The 26,921-nt window shown below is 46.3% G+C and overlaps 1 protein-coding gene across 10 annotated transcripts in view; it reads left to right on the top strand.

Annotated features, from left to right (window-relative positions):
- EML1 (EMAP like 1) overlaps positions 1–26,921 on the top strand; it is a 204,819-nt gene that overhangs the window by 155,360 nt on the left and 22,538 nt on the right. For 5 of the 10 annotated variants that reach the window (XM_082387710.1, XM_082387711.1, XM_082387709.1 and 2 more), the window contains 14 exons: positions 6,484–6,512; positions 7,433–7,489; positions 9,845–9,974; positions 10,547–10,696; positions 11,469–11,538; positions 13,258–13,368; positions 14,222–14,317; positions 15,868–16,002; positions 16,732–16,831; positions 18,370–18,524; positions 19,064–19,096; positions 20,543–20,668; positions 20,924–21,055; positions 24,288–24,355. In XM_082387710.1, coding sequence (XP_082243836.1) covers positions 6,484–6,512; positions 7,433–7,489; positions 9,845–9,974; positions 10,547–10,696; positions 11,469–11,538; positions 13,258–13,368; positions 14,222–14,317; positions 15,868–16,002; positions 16,732–16,831; positions 18,370–18,524; positions 19,064–19,096; positions 20,543–20,668; positions 20,924–21,055; positions 24,288–24,355 — 1,392 coding nt within the window. The remainder of the gene's footprint in view (positions 1–6,483; positions 6,513–7,432; positions 7,490–9,844; positions 9,975–10,546; positions 10,697–11,468; positions 11,539–13,257; positions 13,369–14,221; positions 14,318–15,867; positions 16,003–16,731; positions 16,832–18,369; positions 18,525–19,063; positions 19,097–20,542; positions 20,669–20,923; positions 21,056–24,287; positions 24,356–26,921) is intronic. The other 5 variants (XM_082387713.1, XM_082387717.1, XM_082387716.1 and 2 more) reach the window with 3 other exon arrangements.

Here is a 26,921-nt window from a genome sequence, read left to right as displayed (position 1 = left end):
TAAACAAGATGGTGTACGTAGCATGGGGCTTGCCGACATTGGCGCTCCATAGATGGTATGACTACTGTTATATGCCTTCTCCATCCCAGAGTCGGAGCTGATGCTTGCACACCTTTGCTCACCCCACTCCCCAGTCTTGAGTGCCTCTCTTTCTTGGGACATTCCAGAATTCTCCAACTCCCATTTCTGATCTCATCCCAACCCGAAAAGGGAGGAATCAGAAATTCTGAACATTTCTCTCACCTTACTCATACCCTTTCCCAGCACTGCTTGACTCACTGAGCACCTACCATTTGCAGGACAGAGCTTAAGGCTTGGCGGGAAGTGGGAAGGAGCAATCCACGAAGACTCATCCTCTCAACAAATACACCCACAACTGAAAATGTGAATGACACCCACAACTGTGAATGACACCCACAACTGAAAAGGGCCAATGTCCTTCATTTCCAAAGGTCACAACACACACCAGTGAGGGAAAAGACAGTTAACTCAATCGGAAAGTGGGTAAAAGGTTTGAACAGAGACAGTTCACTGAGAAAGAAACACGCGTAGCCAATTAACTAAGGAAAAGATATTCAAACTCAGTCTTCATTAAAGAAACCCGAATGAAAGTAAGAAGGTAGCATATGTAGAAAAATCTTTTTATTGTAGTATTAGAAAATCAAACAGATACCAAAACCAAACAAATGCATAGCTTGATGAATTACACTTTTTAACACTTAGTAAGTGGAGGTTTGTCCCTTGTCCTGAGTGGCATATGTATGTGCCTGGAAACTTGGCAGGAGGAGAACTTCAGCTAATCCTTCAGGACCCAGCTCAGGGTGCCCCTTTCTCTGGGAAGCCTGCCTTAGCGCCCTGGTGAGTTAGCTGCCTTCCAGATTGCTTTGTTCCTGCCCCTTAACTTTATCTGTAACTGTAACTCCCTCCCCACCCTCCAGGGGCTCCCCACACATTCCGCCCCCCGCCCCCTTAAGCTTTGGGAGGGCAGAGCTGTGTCATTTTTTCTTCTTTGTATTCCTAGCACTTTGCACAGTTCTGGCACACAGTAAGTGCTCAATAAACATTCGCTGAATGAATGAAAGGATGTTACCTATATACTGTACTGAGATTTTAAAACCGTAGTCATTTAAGAACTATGCAAACAGCACCACCTATTGGTAGATGATTTTAACACTGCATTTTGGATTCCGAAACACTGGAAATTAGGTGATTTAAATGAATCATCTTATTATTTTTTTTTTCAAATGAAAAGATTGTTTCACTCTTTAAGCCAAGGGGTCATTTAGTTTTTAACAAATGTTAAAATAATAAGTGCTGGTATGGTATTCTTTATTTTGTTTTAGTTTTGAGGCTGTTAGGTGAAGAGCTCAAAAATACATACATGTATTGATAGGTTATTGTCAGTGAAATTAGGAGGAAGAGGGAAGTCATATTAATTAATAACCATGTGTTAGATACTTTGTTACATGTTATATATGATCCTGCTGGTACCCTATACCTCACAGTGGTTTTAGCCCCATTTTTGTAGATGAAAGAATCTAAAGTTTATGGAGGTAAAATGATTTGCCCAAATGAAACACGAATCCAACTGCCTTCAAAATCTGTGCTCCTGAGACTTCCCTGGTGGTGCAGTGGGTAAGGCTCCGTGCTTCCAATGCAGGGGGCCTGGGTTCGATCCCTGGTCAGGGAACTAGATCCCACATGCTACAACTAAGAGTTCACATGCCACAATTAAGGAGCCCGCCTGCTGCAACTAAGGAGCCCTGGAGCTGCAACTAAGGAGCCCACCTGCTGCAACTAAGGAGCCCACCTGCTGCAATTAAGGAGCCCGCGAGCCTCAACTAAGACCCAGTGCAACCAAAAAAAAAAAATCCTGTGCTCCTTCTGCCACGTTAAACTGGAAGTATTGGTTGGAAATGTCCATGAAGCAGTAGCTTTTGTCCCCAATAGCAACTTCTAAATATTTTAAATAGATGGTTCCTGAATGACCCTACCTGTAGTTAACAGCTGCTTACTTAAGGGCAATTTATAAAAAGAATCATTATTTACACAGCAGAGTATCTTGACTCCCAGCAGGGATCACAATTCATCAAGTGAAGTCATTTTCAGAAGGAGGCATGGTATGCCGAGAGGTGCCGTTTTTGTAGATGAACAAGTTGCAGGGAAAAAACATGTTTGACTTTGGAACGGTTTCCTCCTCGATCAGCCCTTGTTAATCATTTTGTAAAGCAAGCATCTCTGCTCGGAAGCATTTGGCCACTGTCAGTCTGCCCTAATTCCCATCTCCAGAGCTCCCTGTTACCTGCGTCACCCATGTGTCGGAGACCGGCTTTCAGGACCCTGGGGTAAATTAGTAACAGATACGAACGTGCTAAGCGCGGATCCCACCGCAGAGGAGCAGTGCAGGGAATACTCGTTGCATCTGAGTCTGAACGAGTTCTTGGCTGGACTCTCCCCCTTACAAACACCCAGCCCACAGTGAGTCATCTGAATGATATCAGATGAAGGGGAAACAGCTGCTTTTGACAGTCCTGGCAACCAAAGTCCACAGTGAACATTTTCGGGGATACCATGTGACTTAGGTGATTATAGCTGCTTCGTGGTGTGAGCTCACAGCTCCGGGTGGGAGTTTTCCTTTGGGCCAACTGTCTGGTTTCCTCCTACTGCCTCTAGATCCAGCTACTGGTCTGGTGAAGGCTCCAGGCTGCCTCGCGTCCTCCGTGACCCCCAGGTACTGCTTCTAGTTAGAAGAGTCCTTAGGAGAGTCTCCCGAACCTTCCAGCTTTAGGGAGTGTACAGCCAAGCTCTTTCAGCACATCTCCTTCCTGCCAAAAACAGAGCAGTAAAAAAACCCGCACCGGATTGCACCACGGTTCATTTTGGAGATCTTGGGCCCAGCAGCCTGAGGCCGGAATAGCCAAGAGACGAGGGTTTGCTTGCCAGAAGGGAAATCCTTTCTCTCCTGTGGGCTTACTTCTGTCCTGGGCTTCAGGGTGGGGAACATCTGCACTGACTCCGAACTTGGATAGGGATGGATGGAGCCTCATTCTGGTCCCAGAGTTTATTCACTGTCCCCCCGCCCCCAGGAACCACACCCTGGCGGCAGAGGCAGTGCGAAGTCACCCACTTCAGTTTTCCGCTTAGCTCACATTAAGGAATGGGAGCCCAGGGACAAATTACACCACACCTTGAGAGGCTGTCATCTCCCGTTCCAAGTGAGTTCACAGCCCGAGTGTGTTTCCAGCGTGCTGGGTCTGAAGGGCCCACTGTCAGCTCTATTCATGGTGGGACAGGTGATTGGCGCGCGGCTCCCATTGACTGATTTTGACCTGGGGCCACAGCACCTTTAACTTTGGATCATCATCACATGTTCTGTGGGTTTGCCCTTCTATCAATAGTTGGGAAGATTTATTGTCATTTTATAGGTTTGTATTTATAAGACGTGCATGTGTGAGTGGAATAGTACCTTTTCCCAGGCTTCTTGCCTTTCAGGAGGGTGGTACGTGGGCAGGAATCGTGGGTTCTAAAGTAAATGTAGTATGTTTTTCTATAAAAATTGAACTTTCTAAAATAACGAAGCCTAGCGATAGTATGTTTTCTAAATACAATACCTGTATACCCAAAAGGTAATGCATCGTTTAGAGCAAGGTGTAAAGAACTGTGCGAACTTCAGTACCTGGTACCTCTCAGTGACCTTTAGCTGTTAACACTTAGGCTGCCTTTTTCTGATCTTTTAACAGATCTTTCATCCATCTTCTTATGGTGCTTCAGCATCAGAATTCCACGGGCCTCCCTATATTTGAAGTTCACATTCCCCTATGGATGTTCTCTTTCTAAGAGGAACATAATCTGTAATTGCTCTTTTCTACCTCTAGGGAGGGTTCCAGATTGCTTATGTCTGTTTCATGGACTTGGCATCTTTCTGCTTTTGTGATCAAAGTCATGATGGAAACATAACATTCCTGTCTTCTAATTCCCTGCCTGGCTTACCTAACCAGTAGGTTTGCTTTGTAGTCTTCTGTTTTAGCTTTTCCTCTTGTGTCCTTGCCCTGCCTGTCAATCTAATAAGATATAAACGTTGCAGTTAAGACTTATGCTCCTGCTTAGAAAGTCACAAGAGTGTCGCTCCCCCCAGCGACGAGAACAAGCCAGGTGAGCCCACCGTGGAGCCCAGGTCACCGAGTGATATGACGAACTCCAACCCCAAAAGTGACAAGCCCCTCTTAGGAGGGACTGCCCTGGCTGCTGGGATCTTTGGCAGAGCCGCAGGAGGAGAAGGAACGGGTGTAAGAAGAAAGTAGCTGAAAGCTTGTAGAATCCCGAGAGGCCGAGTGGTGTAGACCTCTCGGGAGCCCCAGGCACAAGGGGAACCTTCACACACACACACACCCTTTTCCACAGACCTTCGGTGAGCTTGTGACAAAGCCTGGGAGCAGGACAGGAGTCCTGCAGCCACCCTTTCTGAGCGCAGGCATGGCACCTGCCGAGGGCCCCGCAGGAGGCCCGGGAGGGACGCTCCACACTGGGCCTTGTGCGGGTACCACCCCGAAGGAGGGACAAAGATGCTGAGAGGGGGCCGTGGAGGGGGGGGGGCGTGCAGTGAAGGTGCAGTAAAGGCTGAGGACTGACCAGGAGGACAGCGAGAAGCGCCAGGAAGTACCGGCTACCTCGGGGGAGGTGGGGGGCAGCAGGGCCGTCGGGACAGCCCCCAGCCCACCCGGCCAGACGCGCACCCACGGGGCCAGCTGGAATCAGAGGCAGGGAGGGCTCCAGGCCTTACCAGCTTCCAGGCAGCAGCTGAAGGCTGTTACAGGCCCCGGGACACGGTCGTGAACAAAGATCTCTGCTCTCCTGCGCTTCCCTCCTGACGGGGACAGACAGATTAATAAAGATAAAGCCAGGCGGGGCGTGGCGAGCAGGACCGAGGAGGCCGCAAAGTGGAGCATCGAAGAAGGCCTCTCGGGGCGGCTCTGAGCACACGCCCGGCCATGCGCTGTCCAGGGGAGGGTGGGAAGCTGGGGTCCACGCCGGGCTTGGGAGCTGCTGGCCCAGTCTCGGGACAGCAGGGACAGAGTGTCTGGAAGTCCGTGACTAAGGGGAGAGACAGGAAGATGAGATCGGAAAAATATCGGGGTCCACAGAGGTTGTTTTGGGCCTTTAGGGCTGATGGAAGTTAGGCTTTTGTGTTAAAAGGTGTGCGGGGCCTGCAGAGTACTATTTTCAGTGACCAGTGGTTCGCATTCGGAAATCTCAGCCCATAGCAGATCCGCCACTTGAAACACAGTAAACCACTTTTAAAGCATCAGTAAAGAGTTTCCCGCCATGTACTCATAAAATTATCTGACAATCAAGGCCATTAATAAATAATATCATTTATTACATCATGGAATTAGGGGTAGTTTTTACTGGTGGTGTTTCTCAATGTATTTCAAGTTTAAAATGAAGGAGAAAAGTAACATTAGGACTGTATCTGCTCCAGTAGGTAGTTTTCAACATGCGCGGACAAAAAATGTAGGTGCCTCTGCAGGCTCAGAGCTCTCCCAGCCCTCTTTGGGACGGGCTTCATTTATTTACTGTGTCTTGTGCCCCATCTTAAAGCGGGAGGTACTCTGGTGGGGTAGGGGTACCTTGGAAGACGGCGTGGACGTCGGAGTCTCACAGGCTTGGCTTCAAGCACCGGCTCTGGGTTTGAACAGGACGCACTTCCTGCCGTGCTTGGGCGTCCCTTCCCTCGTCTGGCACGAGGTGACAGTCTTCCCACAGGCGGCTGTCAGGTTGTCACGGGGAGGGCTGTGCTCTCCTGCACTTGGGGGGACTCCCCGTGCAGCCTCGTCCTGTGGGAGAATTGCCCCTAGGGATGACCTCAGTCCCTCGTGGTGTGACCTTGAACACGGTGGGGTTCTGGTTTCCCAGGTGCAGTCGTGGGGGGGTCTCGGCCTGGCCAAGGCCCACAGTGGGGATCCCCATATGTCCCAGGATGTGGCCACACCCCCATATTCCTTATTCTTCCCTCCTTTCTCCCATCCCCTCATCTTCCCTCCACCCACCCCGTACCCATCCCTGCTGGGAGCTGGGCGCTAAAAGTTCTCTCCCCAAAGCCCCTGTGACAGGAGTTTGCTAGTTTTAAGTAAGTTCTTCAAATAATCTGCCAGAAGAGCGTGGGGAAGGAAAACAAACCTTTCTACACATTTAGGCAGGGCTGTTCCCGTCATGATGAACCACATGTTTTCTGTCTCCAAACCTTTATTTGCTCTCATAAAAAGCACAGCTTTGGTGATAAAGTCAGGATTGTCGTCTCTGGCACCTGGTTTTGGACATTTTTGTTTACGTTCTTCCTCTTTGCAGTTACATGGTTTTGTTTTTCTTTTTAACAGCATCCGTGTGACAAACTGCGGCAGCTAGTGGGTGTGGGGTCTTCTGTGAATGAGACTAACCACCACCCCCAGCCTCCCTTTACAAACTGGTTTGGTTTTATCTCCACAGCAAACCCAAGGAGCCGGTCTTCAGCGCAGGTAAGGCTGATTGAATGTTGGTGCGGGCGCCCCTCACTCACCTCAGAACTTGAGGGGCGATAAGAAGTAGTTATTCAGGGGCAGCTGGGACGGGCAGAACATGGGGGTCCACGTGGCAGGACTGGGGGCTGAGTACTCACTGTCAGCCTGTACCTGGGGGTCTGATGGCTCACGTCATACAGAGACCACCCAGAAGATGGTCATAAAGACTAAACCCTTTACTCACCCCCTTTAAACCGATTCAACATACATCAATAAGGAGCAAGAGTGAGATGCCATTATACTGAAACAAAAGTCTAGGTTAAAAGACTCCTGTTGCCTTTGTTATCCCTTCCTTACTAATGGGGCTCCCCCCCCCATCATCAACATTTGCATTTCTCTGAAGGGGAAAGTTTCTGATGCATCCAGTTATAACTTTGTCTAAAAGCAACTTTTTTGTTTCTTTTTCTGCCTTTGATTTCCTAAACTGCAAACTAATAGTTCATATATACCTTTCTATATGTCTTTTCTAACACATTTTATAATAAGGGAGCTGCTATTTTGAGAATAGTGACCTTATTTGAAAGCGTATTTCAAAACGCAAAATCACTGACAAGTGTGCAGCGGGTTAAATAAATTCACTTAATTTTCCAAGTTTTTTTTTTCCCCTTGAGTGCACAACTGAAATGTAAAAGTCGGACTTTCCTATTTATCCGCATGTGCTTCAGTATTCATTTCGTTTTCGAGAAGCATGAAATTACTCACTGAAAATGTAATCGCCCGAAGCCTGCAGAGCTAGGTCTGGAGTGCACTTGTCAGAATCCCGGAAACGTGTCCAGGTTTTTCTAGCAGGGGGGCCGGGAGCCTCTGGGCCTGAGGGCTCGGGAGTGCTCCCCGACAGGCGAGTCACTCTTGCAGTGCCCCATCGTCTCTTTACCCAGCACTTCTGTCTCTGTCTCCGAAATCACAAGGGAAACGCCGGGTGACACACTGCAAAGGTAGGCGGCACTTCTGAAACCTCATAGCTCTCTGAGCAAAGCCGTGACCCAGGCTGCAGAAACTCTTTTCATACAGGCCAACAGATAGTCTCCTTGTATGAAAATGTTTTTGTGATGCAAACCGCGTGGATTCGTTGGAAGTTAAAAGCATTCCTGAGCATTTACTTGGGTGGGTTTTAACGAGTAGCTATAAATTGGATCTTGATTGATTATTGGCTGATTATAGGAACTCTTTTTAAAATCTGTATGAACCTTAAGAGAGCTATAGGGCAACCCCTGGATGCCCCACTGTTTGAAACCTGCACTGCTGCTGGCCGCTCCCTCTAGCACCTTGGGGTTTGGTGGGTGTGTGCTGTTATCCTAATATGCCTGAAAAAAAAACCCAAAAAAAACAAAAAAAAAACCATTGCTTTCCCTTGCTGCCTTTTTTATTTTACATGTAGAATGTCTGACTTACCAGTACAAAACAGTGCCAAGGCTAACTCCAGCGCTTTTTTTGCCCAGTCCAGTGATGTAGAACTGCCCAGTGAGCAAACCTCCATCATAAGGACTTTACCAGCACATAACAACGATATACTCAAGTAGATGTTTCACTTACGTTGATGATATACACCCACACTAGGCTTCTTGTGTGTGCTGTGGGATGGCATTATATTCCCTTTATTCTGAATCTGCATTCCATGATTCCCCTTACAAAGAGAATTAACGGAATCGCTTGTCATTTAAGCTGTCACACCCGCCCCTCTTTGTCCCCCTTCTGTCGGTCTGCTGGGTGTTTTTAGGGTCTTCAGTTGAGGTGGCCACACTGTGTGATGAACTGAGATTTGGGTGAGGGATTAAGGAAGGGCAGAGGTCAGCTGAGGCGAGCATGGGTAGAGGCACGGAGCAGGATTGGTGTGTAGGGGGCAGAGAGAGAGAAGGATCCGTGGGGTGGGGGGTAGCTGTGGCCAGTGAGGTCACGTACGGGAAGAGGGGGGCAGGACAGTTAGAGCTTTGGGTCCAGCAGGTAAGAGAATGGGAGAAGGATTCTGAATCCATTGTGGGCCTTGACAGGTTTGGCAGCAGTATCTAAGATGACCTGGGGTGGGGTGGGGGGGTGATAAGAAAGCCTGCGGTGCTGTGGGCCTCAGACGGGCTAGTCCCAGCGGAGCTGGGGAGGAGGATCACAGAACACAGCAACTGGCACGCTGTACGCAGGAGTGAAGAGTGTATCACACGCATGCATTTATGACCTGAATTGCACGCACACCATAACATAAAAGTGGGATGGCCTCTCAACTTTTAGGCAATGTTGCATGTGGCATTGTTTGCAAATCCTTAGGAATAAGACTTACAAAACTAATTTGTAAATGTGGTACTTACGACACTATAATTACCTTATGACTTCCTCAGCAATTTCCTCTCTGCGGAGGATTTTTCTGTTGAGTGATGTACAGATATCCGTGGTCCCAACTGCCCAATTTAAATGCCATTAAGACCCAGTCCTTTGATCTGCAGTGAAGCATCAGAATGCAGTGAGTTCTGAATCGGAACAGAATTCATCAAGAGCTCACAAGACATTTTCTTTGGTCTTATTATATCCTGAAAACTGTAGCCAGAAAACCCGAAGTCGTTTCTTTTTAAAAGTCCAGGAGTTGCCCCTTGTCAATATATTATTGGGTTTTACTTTCATCCCTATAATTTATCAAAACATCATAAGTTATTTTGTTATTAAAAATGTTTGTTTAAGAAAGGTTTATTTCCCAGTTTCTCTCTCTAATGGGTCTTTTGTTCTTTGGTTTTCTATTTCTAGCTTTTCTTTGAGCATTTTCCTTTTTGCATGCATCCTAGCATGTACTTCTGATTTTGTGTTCTTTACACTTGAAAGAATTGTCCAGTGTAAAAGATACATAAAGACACATTTTTACATTGCACTATAACACACCAATTTAAATATTGAAAGATATTTTGTGAATTTTGATACTGAAATTGTATATACATTGAACTCAATAAAGAATTGAAGTGGATTTCTTGTGTTAGTTGTAATTTTTTGGGGGGGATGGCATTTTTCCCCCTCCTGATGATGAAACGTAAGCACTAAAATCTCTCATGGAAAATAATTGTTGGAATCCAGTTCTTTCCTGCCTTTTACAATTTCTTACATTACTTAAGTAAGCAGAATGTCAAAGGCAAACAAGATGAAAAATTTTGTTTCAAACTGTTTGTGTTTTAGGTAGTTTTCCCTAGGACTTTAACCAGAAATGACATAAAGGGCAAAGTTTCCGCTTTCCCACTGAAAGGCTAGAGACAATATAACCTTTTTTCAGGTACGCTGGGCACTGAGGTATCTTACTGACCTCTTTGTTCTTTTCATAGAAGAAGGATATGTAAAAATGTTTCTTCGTGGACGCCCTGTTACCATGCACATGCCCAAAGATCAAGTGGATTCTTACAGTTTGGAAGCAAAAGTAGAACTACCAACGAAGAGACTTAAGCTGGAATGGGTGTATCCTTTATTTATTGATTATGTCTTACACGAAGTAATCAGTCGATGAATGCTTTTATCGAAATTCAGCTGTAGAAAATCATGTAACTAAACCGTGCTGGCAAAAAGTTTTTAAACCCAAAGAAAGAAAGAGGGTTACCCTGGAAGAAAGGACTAGCATTCCCCCCTCAGCCAAATAGGGACTTGGCCAACCTTGGGAGCCTAACTTCAAGTTAACACCGACTAATTAAGGGAAGAAATGAGGATGAACCCAGTACTAAATGAAGGAAATACAGTGTGTGGCTTATATTAAATGGACATGTAGCGCAGATATAATACCCTTTAAAAAAAAAGAAAACGAAAAATCTCCCACAAAATCTAAGCCACAAAAATCTGAGTCAGCCGTATGACTAGCATTCTTGAAATAAAGCTGCTGGAGCCTTCGTAGTATGAGATTTGGGAACGTGAATGAGCTTCCAAGAAGAAAAAAATGAAAGACAAGAAAACAGAGCATGTGAAAGAGTTGGGTTTTTATTTTACTTTATTTTTTACTTTTAAAAAACATTTTTTATTTTGTCTTGACGTACCCGAAGCTATGGGTACAGGGGTCGAGACTGTCGTAACAACCTGTACTTGCTTCCGACGGGCGAGACTGTGTATTTCATCGCATCCGTGGTCGTGCTGTACAATGTGGAGGAGCAGCTTCAGAGGCATTACACGGGCCATAATGATGACGTGAAGTGGTGAGTCCTCAAAACTGGGATTCCTCTGACACCTGTGGGAAGAGCATTGGCAGAAAGGGTTCAGTGATGGGCTATAACTAAAGAGAAAGAAAGGGATCTGAGAAAACAGGATCTTTGGGGAAAACTCTTCTTTGTGGTCTGCGTAGCCTACTCTCTAAGACACCTTTTTAGTTTTCTATCCTGATAACACATCATCTTAACCAACCGTGTTAACCTAAACAAATAGCTCTAACAGACCCCTATCTGGAGGCTTTCTCGTGCTAACGGCTTCTAATTTGGGTCTTTATTTTTTAATAAAAATGTTTTGCCTCGTGTGCATGTCTGGGTCTGCTATTCCTATAATTCATTTATACCTTTGGTAGTGATTTTATGTATCTGGGAAAGATGATGGATGAATAGATGGATTTATGTATTTCTATTTATCCTAATTCCCTGGTCAGTTATTAAAATGCTGTTGGAAAAAGATGGTGCTTTTACTATTTGATATACTCAAATGACTTCTTAATAAAGATTGTATACTAATGAAGTGGTTCTGAGATTGAAATGGTATTTCCCAAGCAGAGGGTACTTTTTCTTTGAATTTGAAAATTCTCTATAGATAAAGGAATTAAGATGAAATGAAATGAGGTGCTTAGAGAATTTATCATGAGTCTGTAAGAAGTTAGGCACTGTGTATATCTTACTTGTAAATTTTTGACCAGATTATATTTGATCAAGGGAAGAGTGAAGCTTACCTTTAAAGAGTAGATGTTTTTTAAATATCTCTTTTTAGCCTTGCAGTTCATCCTGATAGGATCACGATAGCCACAGGACAAGTTGCAGGCACATCTAAGGATGGAAAAGTGAGTTATATTTTCATATTTTTGTAATGAACTGGTAACACAAAATAATTTTCTGAAAATTTTGCTGACGAATAAACCTGCTTAGATATAAAATGTCTGAGTACTTCTTAATCCCTCATTTGAATTTTCTATTGCAAATTAAAGTTCTTACTCTGACTTTAAAAGCCCCTTGAGCTCACCTTAGTTTCAGCTAATTTTTAAATAGCATTGTTCTTGCCTAAGAATCCATTAACTCTTAAGATACTTATTTACACACATGATAAACATTAAAATGTTAAGTACACATTTAATAAGCATAGTTAAAATCATAATAAATAATCATTTGAATTTGGGGCATGTTGCCTCTTCAGTGACTTTCAGACACCCTCTGCCATGAATTCCCTGTAATCATGACTTCAACCCGTGGAATTTGTGCCTGGGTGTAATCTATAAGGGCTGCTGGAAGGATTTTAGCACAAATTTTGTAAGCACTTCAGCAAGACTTCAGTTTGTATTTTAAGGAATCAGAGAAGGAGCTAGTAGAATTTGACAAATTAGAACAACTCAGAACTGGCTTCCACGTACTTATTTACCACCATCTGTGGTCATTGTCATGTCTTATCCAAAACTTCTTGTTACTTTTCTGATGTCTATTTTTGTATAGCATTGTGTATCCATGCACAGTGTATGATCTGAAACGAATTACATTAAGTTCTTCCATTTTTATCATGAGTGCTACCATTTTTCAGAAAATATTTTAATAACATCAAATTTTAAATATTTATGCTATTTTCCGTTAAAATCCTGTACTTGAAAGGAGGTAACAGGAACAGTGGAAATCAGACTACTATTCTGTAAACACAGAGGGAACAGGGTCTTCATCTTCTTTTTTTTTTACTGTTAAATGATCTTTAAAAGTTATTTGAAATCAGTAGTAAATCATTTGTTCCTCCCTCTAGTGGATTAACTGTGTATTTCAGTTTCTGGCCTTGAAATTGAATCAGAACCTTAGAGCCAGAGAAAATGTCATCGCTATCTGAACCATCCCTTTGCATTTACAAGTGGAGAAGTCTGGAGAGACCGAGGGACTGTCTGCAGACGCCCAGCCACTTAGAGACAAGTCCAACCTAGAACCTAGTTCACCCGTCTACGGGGTACAATGCTAGTCCTTTTCTTGATAAACCTGCTGATTATTCTGTGATGCTTTCTTCTATTAAGGAAGAGGAAAATTAACATAGTTGAGAGGGTTTTGAACTAATCATAACAATTCTAAATTTTCGTTTGTGTACAATCAATTTCCTGTGGGGCCCAAGGATGTTAAGATCTTAATACCGTTGGTGGCGACCATCGTGATGAATTGAACTACACTTGCTCCTTAGTAACAATACAGACTTTGCGAGAACAACCCTTAAATGAGATTCCATTTTCTTCGTCATTTTTCATTTTTAAAACTCAGACACATTCGATATACAAATGAGAATATCACTTCCTGTGGTGTAGTTATCAATAACAGGCTCTTCAAAATTTAAAGCTCGGTAGACCTCTCCTAAGGTTAAATTGGCCCCAGGAGCCACGACCTCTGGGAGAGATTGGGAATGTTTTATTTATATAAAAAGGCAGAGTCCTCAAATGCATTAAAAAAAAAATTTTTTTTTTGACAACATTAATCTCATAATTTCAAGGTAAAGATAAGTTTGTAGACTGGACACAATGGGTGACTCTGCATTGTTTTCTAAGCAGCAGTTGCCCCCGAACGTGCGCATCTGGGATTCTGTGACACTGAATACGCTGCACGTCATCGGAATCGGGTTTTTTGACCGAGCCGTCACCTGTATCGCGTTCTCAAAATCCGTAAGTATGAGCCCTGTGGGTATTGCAGCCTTTGTCCACAGGGAGGAGAGAATCAGCTCAAGGTTGAAGAGGGAGAGAGTTAACACGCCCGTAACTGCCCAGGTGTATGTACAGATTTGGACTCTGAAACGTCCCGCATCCCAGGTCCCTCATTCAGAGGTCGCATGCGCCCCCTCGGTGACACACGCTCCCAATCAGACGTTTCCACGGTGATGAGAAGAGGCCCTGCAGCCACACTGTCTTCAGGCTCCTGGAGCAGTCTTGCCTGCTCTGGCCTTGAATTTCCCCTGCCTGTCTGTGCCGTCCCCAGCCCGGCTGGCTCGCTGCCTGGCCATAAGCAGGGGCTGGCTGGACCTCGTGGTCTCCCAGGCTTCCTCAGGTTGTGCCCGTTCAACAGAGCCACCTTTAAAGCACTTGTTCAGCCAGTTCAGAAACGTGCATGCGTTCACATCCGTACACCGCGCACCTCACCCCCAGTGCCCCCTCCCCTTGTACGGCCTTGCGGTAGCGTGGCCCTCGCTCAGCACACACCTGTGCCCCGGAGCCGCAGGTGCCTTCTCCTCCAGGGCGGGGGCTCTGCAGCCCCTAGGAGGCCGGTTCTAACGGCACCAGTGGTGAAGCGCACCCCCCGACCCCTCCCTCCCGCTCCTGTCCCTTGTCACCCCGCATTCCCCTGCTCCCCCTGTCTGTCTGCCCAAGTCATGAGCAGGTCTCGACGGTGGTGGGTAAATATCCTTTAATGAAGATGTAGCGGACTCTTTATTAACAATAAAATTATGTTCCTTTTTAATCACTCTCAACCTAGCTTATTCTCAAATGCAATCTTCCTGTGAATACCTTTTTATTTTTCCAGAATGGAGGAAGCAACCTCTGTGCCGTGGATGACTCCAATGACCACGTGCTGTCCGTGTGGGACTGGCAAAAGGAAGAGAGACTGGCGGATGTCAAGGTCTCTCTCCAAGCCTCGTGTTGGGCTGTGTTGTCCTTTTCCCATGTGGCGCCTTCCCCTGCTGGCTCCTGGCCAGCTTTCTGTGTCTCGGTGGGCTGTGGGCTCTGTCCCCGCCGCGGCCCCCAGGCAGGACCCCTTCACCGAGAAGCCCTCTGGCCACCGGCACCCCTCCCCCATTCCCAAGGCCTGGTAGGGTTTCTTCTCACCACAGCGTCTGTAAGGGTTTTCCCTCCTCATTTTACAGTCACCACCCTTTTAATTTGCTCCATCGCTCATTTGCTCACGTTCTCTCCGTCATCCACAAATGCCGAGCGTCCCCTTTGAACACACGTGTTGAGGAGACATTGGCGCGATGGTGACAAGTGAGATGTGCCTGCTGCCCAGCGGGAGGGCCAGGCAGGGAGCCGGGGGACGGGGGGGGGCGGGCAGCACAGCCAGCACGGAGCTTGTCCCGAGCTGAGTGGACTCGGGAATGGGGTCCTCCCAGCGGGGCTCTTCCTGCAGTGGGACCCACTGGACTTTCCTTATGTCAGTGTACTTTCCTTAAGCTTTCTTATGCTTTCCTCCTGTTAAAACCATGATTGGATCTATTCTTATAGAACTGACTTCAGATTTCTCACCCTGGCATCCATTAACCTTAGATCACCTGACTTACCTAAGATTAGCATCACCCCTGGACCACCTGACTTACCTAAGATTAGGATCACCATTGGGTCACTTTACCTACCTAACATTAGGAGCGCCATTGGATCACCTCACTTACATAACTTTCTCTCTTATTTGTGTGTGGGATGCAGACCCTGTATTCTAATAAGGCATTAAATAACTATTTCTACTCTATAGCTGTGCCTTCTAATAGTCTGCTCAAGTATTTAAGTTCTTGCCACGTCGCTGGGTTGGAAGCAATCAGAGCAAGTTATTTTCCAGGTTTAAGAATGTATAACTGAATTATCAAGCAGAAGGAGCCATCAGGGTCAGATTCATGGGACCAGGGTGCAAGTCGTGGAAATCAAGATAGCAGGGTGAGGGTGGTGAAGTGGTACCCAAAGAGCCAGATCCCCTACTGGATTCCAGGCTCGTTCGCCAAACCACCGGCACAGTCCTGGGGATGAGAATCAGGAGGGACTCCCCAGACAGACAAGGCAGCCAAAGTGGGCCAGGCGCGATGGAGCCGAATGCAATCCGGACTCCGGGGCCCTTCCGATCGCTAGATGGCGATGAACCTGCGATTCTTAGTTCCCCGGCCGCCCTTCAGCCGGAGCTCACTGTGTGCCTGCTTTGTCCCAGTTCCTGTGAGTCCCCGTACAGAAGGATGACGTCGTGGCCCCATCCTCAGGGCTCAGTGCAGTGGGGGAGACAGAGGAGGGGGGGGAGGGGTCGGCACGCACAGACACAGGTTCAGTGATTACAACAGATGAATTCAGTGGGAGAAAATATCAAGAGGCCTAGTGCTTACCTTGATGAATTATTTATTTGTGGTTCAGATTTTATTTATTTTCTTAAGTGTCTTAAGAGACTTGAGACATCTGATTCTCCTGTTTTGCACGAAGTGTTCCAATGAAGCTGTATTTGCTGCGGATTTCCACCCCACGGACACGAATATAATTGTTACCTGTGGAAAATCCCATCTCTACTTTTGGACACTAGAGGGAAGCTCCCTTATTAAGAAGCAAGGATTATTCGAGGTAAAGTGAAATTGCATCCGTCGTTTTATTTTTCACCAATGGTACTTGCAGTCACCTAGCTTTTAAGGAAGCTTTGAGGCATCCCAGTGCTAGAATTTGTTTTAATTGGCAAATGCGAGGGTGTCGTGATAAAGACTGTTCCTGGAGATCCCTGGCAGAGTTGGGGAGCCCCTCGTATCTCATGGGTAACACTGGCGATGCTGAGAAGGAAGGACCAACACAGGGAGAAGCACCAGGAAAGGATGGCCAGGGGCTGGGGCCCTCGCCGAGGCCTGCTGGCTGCAAAGAGCAAGGAGGAAGGCGCCCAGGAGACCTCAGTGGGACTCTGCAGAGAGCGATGGGCAGTCTCTGTGCCACTGAGTCCAGCATCTGCGGGCCTTGTGAGAGCACCGGGAGGGCACCTGCTGCCCTGTGGGCCCAGAGGCTGAGTTAAGAGGATGCCAGGCCCATCCTTCAGGCCATAGTCACGGCAACACGGCCCCTTAGCCTCTCCAACACCCTCCTCTGCTCGAACTGCCTTCAACCTGATAAGTACCAGAAATCTCTTTATTTTAGACCAGGTAATCTCAGGGCATAAGTTACGTAATGGTGGATAAGAACGAAAGGCACACAGTGTGGTAGCAGAAGCTGACACTATCCAGCTTGGGGTGACTGTGCTTCTAGATGGTATTAATACGAACAAAAGGGTGTCTTGATTGTATATATGTATTCTTCTTCAATATTCTGCAGAAGCAAGAAAAGCCAAAGTTTGTCCTCTGTGTGACTTTTTCTGAAAATGGTGACACCATCACCGGAGATTCAAGTGGCAACATCCTGGTATGGGGAAAAGGTAACAAGTGATTCCTCCCAAAGCAGACATTTCTGGGTGATGTTATAAGTATGAAGCCAAACGTGGCTCCTGTAAGAATTGTCTGTTCATATCATTTCCAGGTTTACCATTCGATTCCAAGGTACATAGGTACATACGTGCATGTGTGCGGGTGTAACTTGGAACCAAAAAAAAACTGGGACTGAGGAAGATGAGACTAGTAAGCTGTGGACTTCTGTCGCTCTAAAAGGCTCTTTAAGCCCAAGACGTTATAATGGAATTAATAGCTTATTTAGGAGATCTGATAACAGCTTATGATGATGAAGTCGTCAAAGGCTGTTTATTTAGCTCTACGGTATTTAACTTCTCTGGCCCACGTAGTGCTTGGCAGGCGTTGACTGAGTCTAACTGTGTCTGAGGCAGCACGCTGGATGCTGAGCGTACGTATGAGTCAGATGGGCATCCCCGCTGTCAGTGGGCAAGCGGTGTGGTAAGGAGGTCTCCTTGCTCAGAAACATTTGTTCGGTCAAGCTCAATGAGCATTTATTTATTTACTTTAAATTATTTATTTATTTACTTACTTATTATTTATTTTGGCTGCACTGGGTCTTAGATGCGGCATGCGGACTTCTTAGTTGCGGCATGCAGGATCTAGTTCCCCGACCAGGGATCAAACCCGGGCCCCCTGCATTGGGAGCTCGGCATCTTACCCACTGGACCACCAGGGAAGTTCTTCACTGAGCACTTATGAGTGCTTACCATATGCCAGGAAAAAAGGGAAAATGCACCATCCCTGTCCTCAAGGATCTTAGTATTTGAGTTGGGGGTGAAGGTGAAAACAGACCCACCAATGTAATTTCAGACTAATACGGTGACCTTTGTAGTATCCCTGCTACTCTGGGTGCCACGGACTCTACGTATACATCAGTTCATTTCACCCTTAGAGCAATCCAGTGGGATAAGCAGTAGCCCCATTACACCAAGGGGGAAACTGAGACAGAGCAGTTAAGTCACTTGTCCAGAGACACACAGCTCATTTCTCAGCCACATGTAGTCTGGCTGTACTCTTCACACACTATGCTTCGTGTTAGCGTGTTTTCCGTAATTATTTTTTTTTTAGTTTATTTTATTGAAGTATAGTTGATTTACAACGTGTTAATTTCTGCTGTACAGCAAGGAGATTCAGTTATACATATACATATATATATTTTTTCATATTCTTTTCCATTATGGTTTATCACAGGATATTGAATATAGTTCCCTGTGCTATACAGTAGGACCTTGTTGTTTACCCATCCTATATGTAATAGTTTGTATCTGCTAACCCCAAACTCCCAGTCCGTCCCTCCCCCAACCCCCTCCCCCTGTTTTCCTTAATTATAAAGTAATCCAATTCATGCTTGTCTGGTGCTCTGGGAACTTCTAGAAAGTGGATCCTTTATAGATTCACACTGCAATGATGTTGTAACCAACAGTATCGCGTTTTAAAACAAAAATGAAATGAGATGGGCAGAGGTGAGCCTTTGACGATGTCCTCAGCTTGGTCTTGCTGTGTTTAGGTACGAATCGAATAAGCTACGCAGTTCAAGGGGCCCACGAGGGCGGTATTTTTGCACTTTGTATGTTGAGGGACGGCACGCTGGTGTCGGGAGGAGGGAAGGACCGGAAGCTCATTTCTTGGGATGGAAACTACCAGAAACTTCATAAAACCGAGGTAAGACAGCAAGTCATGCTATTGACATTCATTTTGAACGTTAAACTGTTACACTGACCAGTTTCCTTGTTAGTTTGAAATCTTCAGCTTACCGTTTTGAGAATTGTTTAGATAAAATTTTCCTAAACAGGGTAGTATTTTACTAAAATCACGAAGGCAGTTTAAGTACTAAAAGGGAATTAGGTTTATAAAATGTGAGGTGGTCGCGTTTCACGTCTAGAATATTTTTATCAGAGACCCAATCTCACTTTTCCAAAGGAACATTTATCCACATTTTGATTAATCGTTAAAACGTTTCTTCTCTTTTCACTTTAATTTCCAGCGTGTTACTTTGGAGACATTTTCACTTTGAACTAGTGTTTACGGAGTATCTACTTTGTGCGCGGCTGAGTGCCAGTATCATCTCTAGAGCTCTGACCCCTTTTGGCATCTCTTTCACCTCCTTATTACCTGGTTAGCAGCCCTGGCCTCCCAACAGGAGCCAGAGGCAAGAAATTCAATATTCCTTCTACACACTCACTGAATTTTCTCTCCCCCAGGCCCTGGGAAATTATGAGCAGACAGATACCAAGGTCGGCATCAATCCGAAGGTTGAGTTTCTTCCTCTCTAGCATAGCATGGACACCTTGTAGAACTCTTCCAACTTCTAAGTCAGATGCACCCAGCACAGTTACATCAGAGAGCAGCATGGCCTGGTGCTCTGACAGGATGAGAATTTGGTTTTGTTGATTCCTCCTCTTCATAAAGGAAGGCCTTTATCTGAGCTTTGGAAATCACCTTCCTTTCATGGAGACTTTAATTGCGGTAGCATTTTTTATAATAAGATTTGACCAGCATCTGATGAACCCAAGTGACATTATAATCCTAACAAATACTCCAAAGTCTCACCTAGTTTTATAGAAGATACTCATCATTTTTAAGTACCTGTAACTCCTCTTCATTAGCATGGATTGTTACCAGCTTTTCTCAAATCCGCGCTAACAAACCAGCTGGAAGTAGGAAGTTTGTGTGAGAGCCGGCTGCTCCGCACCGTCCCAGAGCCGCAGCGCCTGGAGTCCACCCCAGGGTTTCGCTGCGATTTTTTGTTCTTTTTATAGAGTGCAAGAACCTCTGTTTATTTTATCATCGCAAATTGTTCTTGGCTGGTGTATTTTGAAATTATTTTTATTAACACTTAGATAATCGTATATGTTTGCCAACATGAGCAGTGGATTTCAAAACTAAATGACGTTGCCAAAGAATTTATCCTTTTAAGTTATAAAAAATGTTTAGGAACTCTTATTACAGCATGTTACATATTCTTTACTTTCCAAATTTTACCTGGTTCTGCTATCAGAAGTCATAACAAGTAAAGAGTAGACTACTCAGTTGTATTTCTTATTTTTATATTTTGTCAAGAAAAAAATGTTTTATTCTTTGTTTTTTAAACAACCTTGCTGGGCTTCCCTGGTGGCGCAGTGGTTAAGAATCCGCCTGCCAATGCAGGGGACGTGGGTTCTGAGCCCTGGTCTGGGACGATCCCACATGCCACGGAGCAGCTAAGCCCGTGCGCCACAACTACTGAGCCTGAGCTCTAGAGCCCATGAGCCACAACTACTGAGGCCACGTGCCACAACAACTGAGCCCGTGAGCCACAACTAGTGAAGCCCGTGCGCCTAGAGCCTGTGCTCCACAACAAGAGAAGCCACCACAATGAGAAGCCCACGCACTGCAACGAAGAGTAGCCCCCGCTCGCCGCAACTAGAGAAAGCCCGTGCGCAGCAAGGAAGACCCAATGCAACCAAAACTAAATAAATTTATATTTAAAAAAAAAAAAACCTTACTATTGCTGATTTTTTTAAGGTATATGAAATGTTTGGAGTTTAAATGTAAGATTTGAGATCATTCACTCAAGTACTTTCTCTCCATAGCACATGCGTGTGTGTATGTCTTTGTGATAGGAGCTATCATCATGATAAACAAGTATTTTGAATGATGGAGCTAAGAATTTAATGACATTTGAAATCTTTTCAATGCAGATTCCAGAACAGTTTGGTCCCATACGGACAGTGGCTGAGGGGAAAGGCGATGTGATCTTGATAGGCACGACCAGAAACTTTGTTCTACAGGGCACGCTGTCCGGAAACTTCACACCCATCACTCAGGTACGCGCCAGCTCAGTAAGCCCACCAAACAACGTTCATTCTGTGTAACAGTAGAACGTAAGACAGAGTTACAAAGAGGAGATTCTTCCTGTGTTTTATACTAACATCGCCTTGCTCGGCTTCAGTCAGCGAGGAAGAAAAACAGATGAGAGAAATTCCAGAGTGTGCAGTAAGCCATGGTTCATGGTCCTGCAGGGCTCCTGAGTGTTGGCTGTAATATTTCAGAGAGCTTTTGTTTGTCTCGGTTCTTTATAGGGTCACACTGATGAGCTCTGGGGACTGGCTATCCATGCCTCAAAACCTCAGTTCTTGACCTGTGGGCATGACAGGCATGCCACCCTGTGGGACGCTGTTGGTCACCGGCCTGTCTGGGACAAAATAATAGAGGTAGACATGCATGTTATATTCCATCTTTCTTATAAAAATTCATCTGGAACATGTTGATTTTTTTTTTTTTGCATGAGATTAATAGTGATATAAATTCGTCCCAAAGCAAATGTCACTTCCTTTATCTCCTTCAAATTGCACTGCTTTAAACATTGCCTCAAGTGGTCTCATCCATGTAATTCGGAAGTTTGCTGTTGCATTTTTGGACAGCAAGTGAGCCTTTCCGAGTTGGTTGCTGGGTTTCCCAAGTGCAATCTCTTCTGGCTTAAAGCCTGAAAAACCCTTGTTATGAGCCTGCATTCTATTTACAGAGTACCTTTTGAATGAGAATTTATTAACTATTGTAACAGCGTATAGTTTAATTTATCTCTGCACTTTGAGTTTGACAGTAAAGGTAAAGTTTAAAGTCAGCATGTCTTTGACCTTTGCAAAAGGAACTCCAATTGTACATCAGAGTGCTGAAGTATCCTTTCCCTACGTACCACACAGCAGTGTCTGCATTTATCGAGCACTGTTTGCATACCAAGCGTTGTACATGTATTATCCTTAATCCTTGCAGCAGCCTTGCAGGTTGAAGTTTTTTACCCTGATTTTATTGATTAGGAAATTGAAGCTTAGGTAAGTCAATAGCTCACCAAGGTCCCTGAATCCGTGATGGAGCCAGTGTTCACCCCCAGCTCAATCTGACTCCCAAAGTCAGGGTCTTCCGCCACATCATACTGTAGTGAGTGAAATACACCTCCCATCTTGCTTGCGCCCTTAATGACACATCCAGCCCCAGGTAAGGGGTTGCCCCTCTGTAGACCCCACACGTCCTCCTTTCAGCCCCCGCAGAGTTGCCGGCATTTCCTGATGTGCTGGGTCCATGTTTCAGCCCTCCTGCCCTTCGCTTTTTTTAATAGATAAATTTATTGATTTATTTAATTTTGGCTACGTTGGGTCTTCGTTGCTGCACACAGGCTTTCTCTAGTTGCGGCGAGCGGGGGCTACTCTTCGTTGCGGTGCATGGGTTTCTCATTGCGGTGGCTTCTCTTGTTGCGGAGCATGGGCTCTAGGCGCGCGGGCTTCAGTAGTTGTGGCACACGGGCTCAGTAGTTGTGGCTCACGGGCTTAGTTGTTCTGCAACATGTGGGATCTTCCCAGACCAGGGCTCGAACCCATGTCCCCTGCATTGGCAGGCGGATTCTTAACCACTGCACCACCAGGGAAGCCCCTGCCCTTCGCTTTTGGAGAAGGTCTGTGAGAGACTGGAGCTGGCTGGTCACTGGGGGAGCTGATCACTGAGATGACAGGCCTGGGGGTGACACCGCCACCAGAGGGAAGAGCGGGAGTGGCCCAGGTGGCAAGGCATAGCTTCCGGAAGTGGCGGCCCATGTCGTGACTGTCCCCTGGTGGGGGCTTGGAGGACCAGGTGGAATGGCGAATACATGAAGGGCTGGTGCAGAGCTGGCAGCCACTGATGCATCAGGGACATGACGGTCCAGGAGAGCAGCCTTCCCTGCGGCCTCGGTCTACACAGCAGTCTGGCCGAAAGCAATGCCAGTTACTCCATCACCAGCCTGGCATCAGGGCACGGGCGCCAAACCGGAGCCCAAAAAGATCTGCAGTTCCGTAGCTTCTTTACCCACTGGCCACTAGACAGAAACACTCAAGTGTCTTCATCTCAAAAATGTTATGAGCCTCAAATCAACTAGGCAGTAAAGCTTCAAGGGCACATGATTTCTCTCTGTGTGTCAGTGGAGGCCCTGAGCTTAATCACAGCTCCCGCTTTGGAAAAGCATCGCAGTAATGTCATCAGTCCCTGAAGAGTTTCTCTCTGGTCTCTCTCTCTTTTTTCGTCGGTTTCTCCAGTGGTATCTCAGTGCCTCCTTCCATTTCCATTTCCAGTGCTACTATTTTCTTGTTCTTCCTGTGATTAATCTCTTCTCACTTCAGTTCATCCTGAGCCCGCCTACCAAGTGATGTAAAACATAGATTCGATCACATCGTTCTTTTTAGTGAAAAGAAAAAGTTATTCTCACTGTGTTTTTCCCAGTGATCACCGTCCTTGACATGGCAGGGCAGCCCACGTTACTAGTATCACCCATGCACTGTCCCGTTCCCCACCCTGTAAACCCGCTGACTCCACCTGCCATTCCTCACATATGCCCCACACTGTGATGCTTCTACCTCCTTGACCATATTGTTGTCCCCTTAACACTCGATCCAAAAAAAATATTGATGTGTCCACGTCCGCCTTCACCTATACCGGAAGGCCCGAGTCAAAGGCTTCCAGCACCGGGATGCCTCGGCCCAGCTTCTCCGTCTGACTTCACCTAATGCTCCCTCTCCAGCTCCTTTTACCTCTCTCATCAGTCTTGTTGCACCTTGTTAGGAACAAACACGTACGTGTCCCACTAGAGCCAAACCTGGAACGTGCCCTGCTCACCTTGAGATCCGTCTGGGGCTACCATGGTGTCTTGCACCCAGTGGGGGGCGTTTACCCAGTATCGACCTGATGGCATTGGGTGCAGGGGTCATAATTCTAGACAGATTGAGCACAAGCTTCCCATTCAGCATGGGGGTCAACTGAAGGAACTTCCAAGACTTGGAGGAAGAACGTGTCTTTGTTGATCTGTCATCTGATGACTGTAGCTGTGAAAGGATATAAGACAGAAAGAGAAAAATTATAAGAGGATAAAAATTTAGTATTGGCTTCCCTGGTGGCGCAGTGGTTGAGAATCCGCCTGCCAATGCAGGGGACGCGAGTTCGAGCCCTGGTCTGGGAAGATCCCACATGCCGCAGAGCAACTAGGCCTGTGCGCCACAACTACTGAGCCTGCGCGTCTGGAGCCTGTGCTCCGCACCTGGAGAGGCCGTGACAGTGAGAGGCCCGTGCACCGCGATGAAGAGTGGCCCCCGCTCTCCGCAACTGGGGAAAGCCCTCGCGCAGAAACGAAGACCCAACACAGCCAAAAATAAATAAATAAATAAATAAATAAATTTAAATATAACAGTGTGTCCATGTCAATCCCAAAACTCCCTAACTATCCCTTAAAAAAAAAGAAAAAAAATTTAGTGTTATTGAGACATGACCTTCCTTAAAGTAGGAAAATGTTTTCCTCTCTGGAGAGAAAGGAGGTTTTCTAAGTGGGGCCAGGTAGCGCTAAGGGGTGAGAGCCGTGCCTGCGAGTGTTTTATGTGGCCGCGCGGTGTCTGGCCGTCCATTTACACTTCCTTTACAATGTTCTAGGACCCAGCTCAGTCTTCTGGTTTTCATCCTTCAGGGTCTGTGGTTGCAGTCGGAACGCTGACTGGGAGGTAAGTGCACGTCAGCATGGCTTGGGCTTTCAGAGTTCACGGGAAAGAGGCTTGTTGTCTGTGTGTCCCCAGCGACAGGCACAGGGTAGCTCTCGGCTGCCCCTCTCAGCTCCTAATGACTTGCCGGGAATTAAGTCCGAGCTCGAAAGTGAAACCTGAGGCAGTGGCCCTTCACGTTTTGGACTTTGGGAAAACCCGAGGGAAGCTGTGGACCCCTCTCCCAGAAGAGGCCCCAGCTCCGCACACACAGGACTGTGGGGCTTCTCAGCTTCGGAATGGGGCAACAAAGCATTTCAAAGCACTGCGGATTTTAAATGCTTTTTCTCGCTGCCCTGTCAGACTTTTAGAAACTGCCCAGATCCTGAGCCTCATGTCTGATTCAGCCAACACTTATTTGCCAAAGCGCCTCTGATATGCCAGGCCCTAGCTCTGCGCTTGAATCCCAGCTTTACCACTTAGCCGCAGTGTGTCTTTGAGCCAGTTACATAACCTCTCTGAGTTTGTTTCTTCCTCTGTAAGTTGTGACGATATAAGATTCGATTATACTTTTGTATTGTTTCCCATAGTATCTACACGTATTATAGCTTAATTCATATACCATTGGTGATCCCCTCCTCTCTAAAGAGCGTCCCACTTATGGAGAGGGAAGTGGGGAGGGGCAACACAGGGGTAGGGGAGTAAGAGGTACAAACTATTAAGTATACAGTAAGCTACAAGGATATATTGTACACCATGGGGAATATAGCCAATATTTTATAATAACTATAAATGGAGTGTAAGCTTTAAAAATTGTGAATCACTACATTGTACGCTTGTAACTTATAAAATATTGTATAGCAACTGTGCTTCAAAAAAAAAGGAATGCCACTTAGATTCTGTTGCTAGGAACTTAGAGTATGTATAAAGAAAGAGTAACCATTTATAAGTCATAGGTGGCAACATCTTAAAGAGTTGGGCACCTTGTATCCAACAGAATCCTTCGTGAAAATGTTTGCACGCACACACACACACACACACACACACACTCACACTCCTTTGACCTCTCTTAGAGACATCTGAAGCTTCCAACTCAGCAGGCTCTGATGAATGGCTGCCAGCCAGTTACTGCCGTCAGCTACGTGCTGACTCTGTGTGGCAGGACAGGGTATGGGACAGTGCCAGCTGCTCAGAATCACAGACAGTGTCCTGTAGGAGGAAGAGAGATGGAACATGCAACCTAATCCTTCCCCTCGTTTATGCCTCCCCCACCCCTGGTCCTGGTACCGGGCTTAGCTCTCGATGGGGCAGGTTAACACGATGTTTCAAAGGCACAGCCCAGACAGCCCAGTCTCTCTGCTTCTTCTATTCTGACCTCTGTTAAAGTTAAATAGCACAGGGACTTCCCTGGTGGTGCAGTGGTTAAGAATCTGCCTGCCAATGCAGGGGACACGGGTGCGAGCCCTGGTCCGGGAAGATCCCACGTGCGGCGGAGCAGCTAAGCCCATGCGCCACAACTACTGAGCCTGCACTCTAGAGCCCGTGCGCCACAACTACTGAAGCCCGCACGCCTAGAGCCCATGCTCCGCAACAAGAGAAGCCACCACAATGAGAAGCCCGCGCACCGCAATGAAGAGAAGCCCCCGCTCGCCACAATTAGAGAAAGCTCACGTGCAGCAACCCAAGGCAGCCAAAAATAAATAAATAAATTTATATTAAAAAAAAAGTTAAATAGCACACATTAAAGGTAAATGGTTGTTAAAGATGCAAGGAAGCAAAGCTGAGACGCCAAATCCAGATGTCAGGGGTCAGCCAGTCCCCTTGAGTGGTGCTGATTAGGGCCCTGAGTGGATAGTGACTCCGGCTCAGTGGACACGCCGACGGATGTGTGTCATCAAGGTTTGAAACGGCAGCAGCAGGGAGTCCACATTCCTTTTCATCCCTGAAAACACTGGGATCCCACTCACTGCCACTACTTGAGAACATGTGGGCAGGAGAGTTCAATCTTCCCACCATTTAACAAACATTGACCGAGTACCGTGTCCTGATTAGAGGATTCGGCGCACTTCCATGTCCATTATAATTTGACTGATTGGACGCTGGGCCTGCAAAGTCATTCTGGGCCTTTATTCCCATTTTACAGTTGGGGAAACTGAGCCCAGAGAGGCTAAATTCAAAGGCCAGTCCTCTACTCGCCCTTCTGCCATTCTCTGGGTCATTTCTTTCACCCAGCTGGTTGCACACCAGCATCACAGAAGGTCAGATGCTGGCCCAGCTCTGCTTGCAGCAGCACTGGATGTTTTCCCGGCCCCATCCTCCTATACCCATCCTGCCTTGCCCTGGGCCAGATCTCTGAGTGAGCTTGTGCAGTGGCCCCTTTGCTGCTTCCTCTGGCCACAGGCTGGGGGTAGGTGTTGGTTCATCTTCCCTGCCCAGGGCTTTCTCTCCTTTAATGTGTAAGTGACAAAACTCAAACACCAGGGAACCCTGCCATAGCATCAGTAACTGAATCATTTCCCATAGTACCCAGTTTGCTGCTCCTATCTTTAGGAAATGCTCATATGTAGGAAATTTTCTTTAAATGAAAGCT

This window comes from Balaenoptera borealis (assembly GCF_965194805.1).
Source record: "Balaenoptera borealis genome assembly, chromosome: 3".
NCBI classification, from domain to species: domain Eukaryota; kingdom Metazoa; phylum Chordata; class Mammalia; order Artiodactyla; family Balaenopteridae; genus Balaenoptera; species Balaenoptera borealis.
The sequence above is the reverse complement of the archived record's forward strand: the minus strand, read 5'-3'. Positions and strand labels throughout refer to the sequence as shown.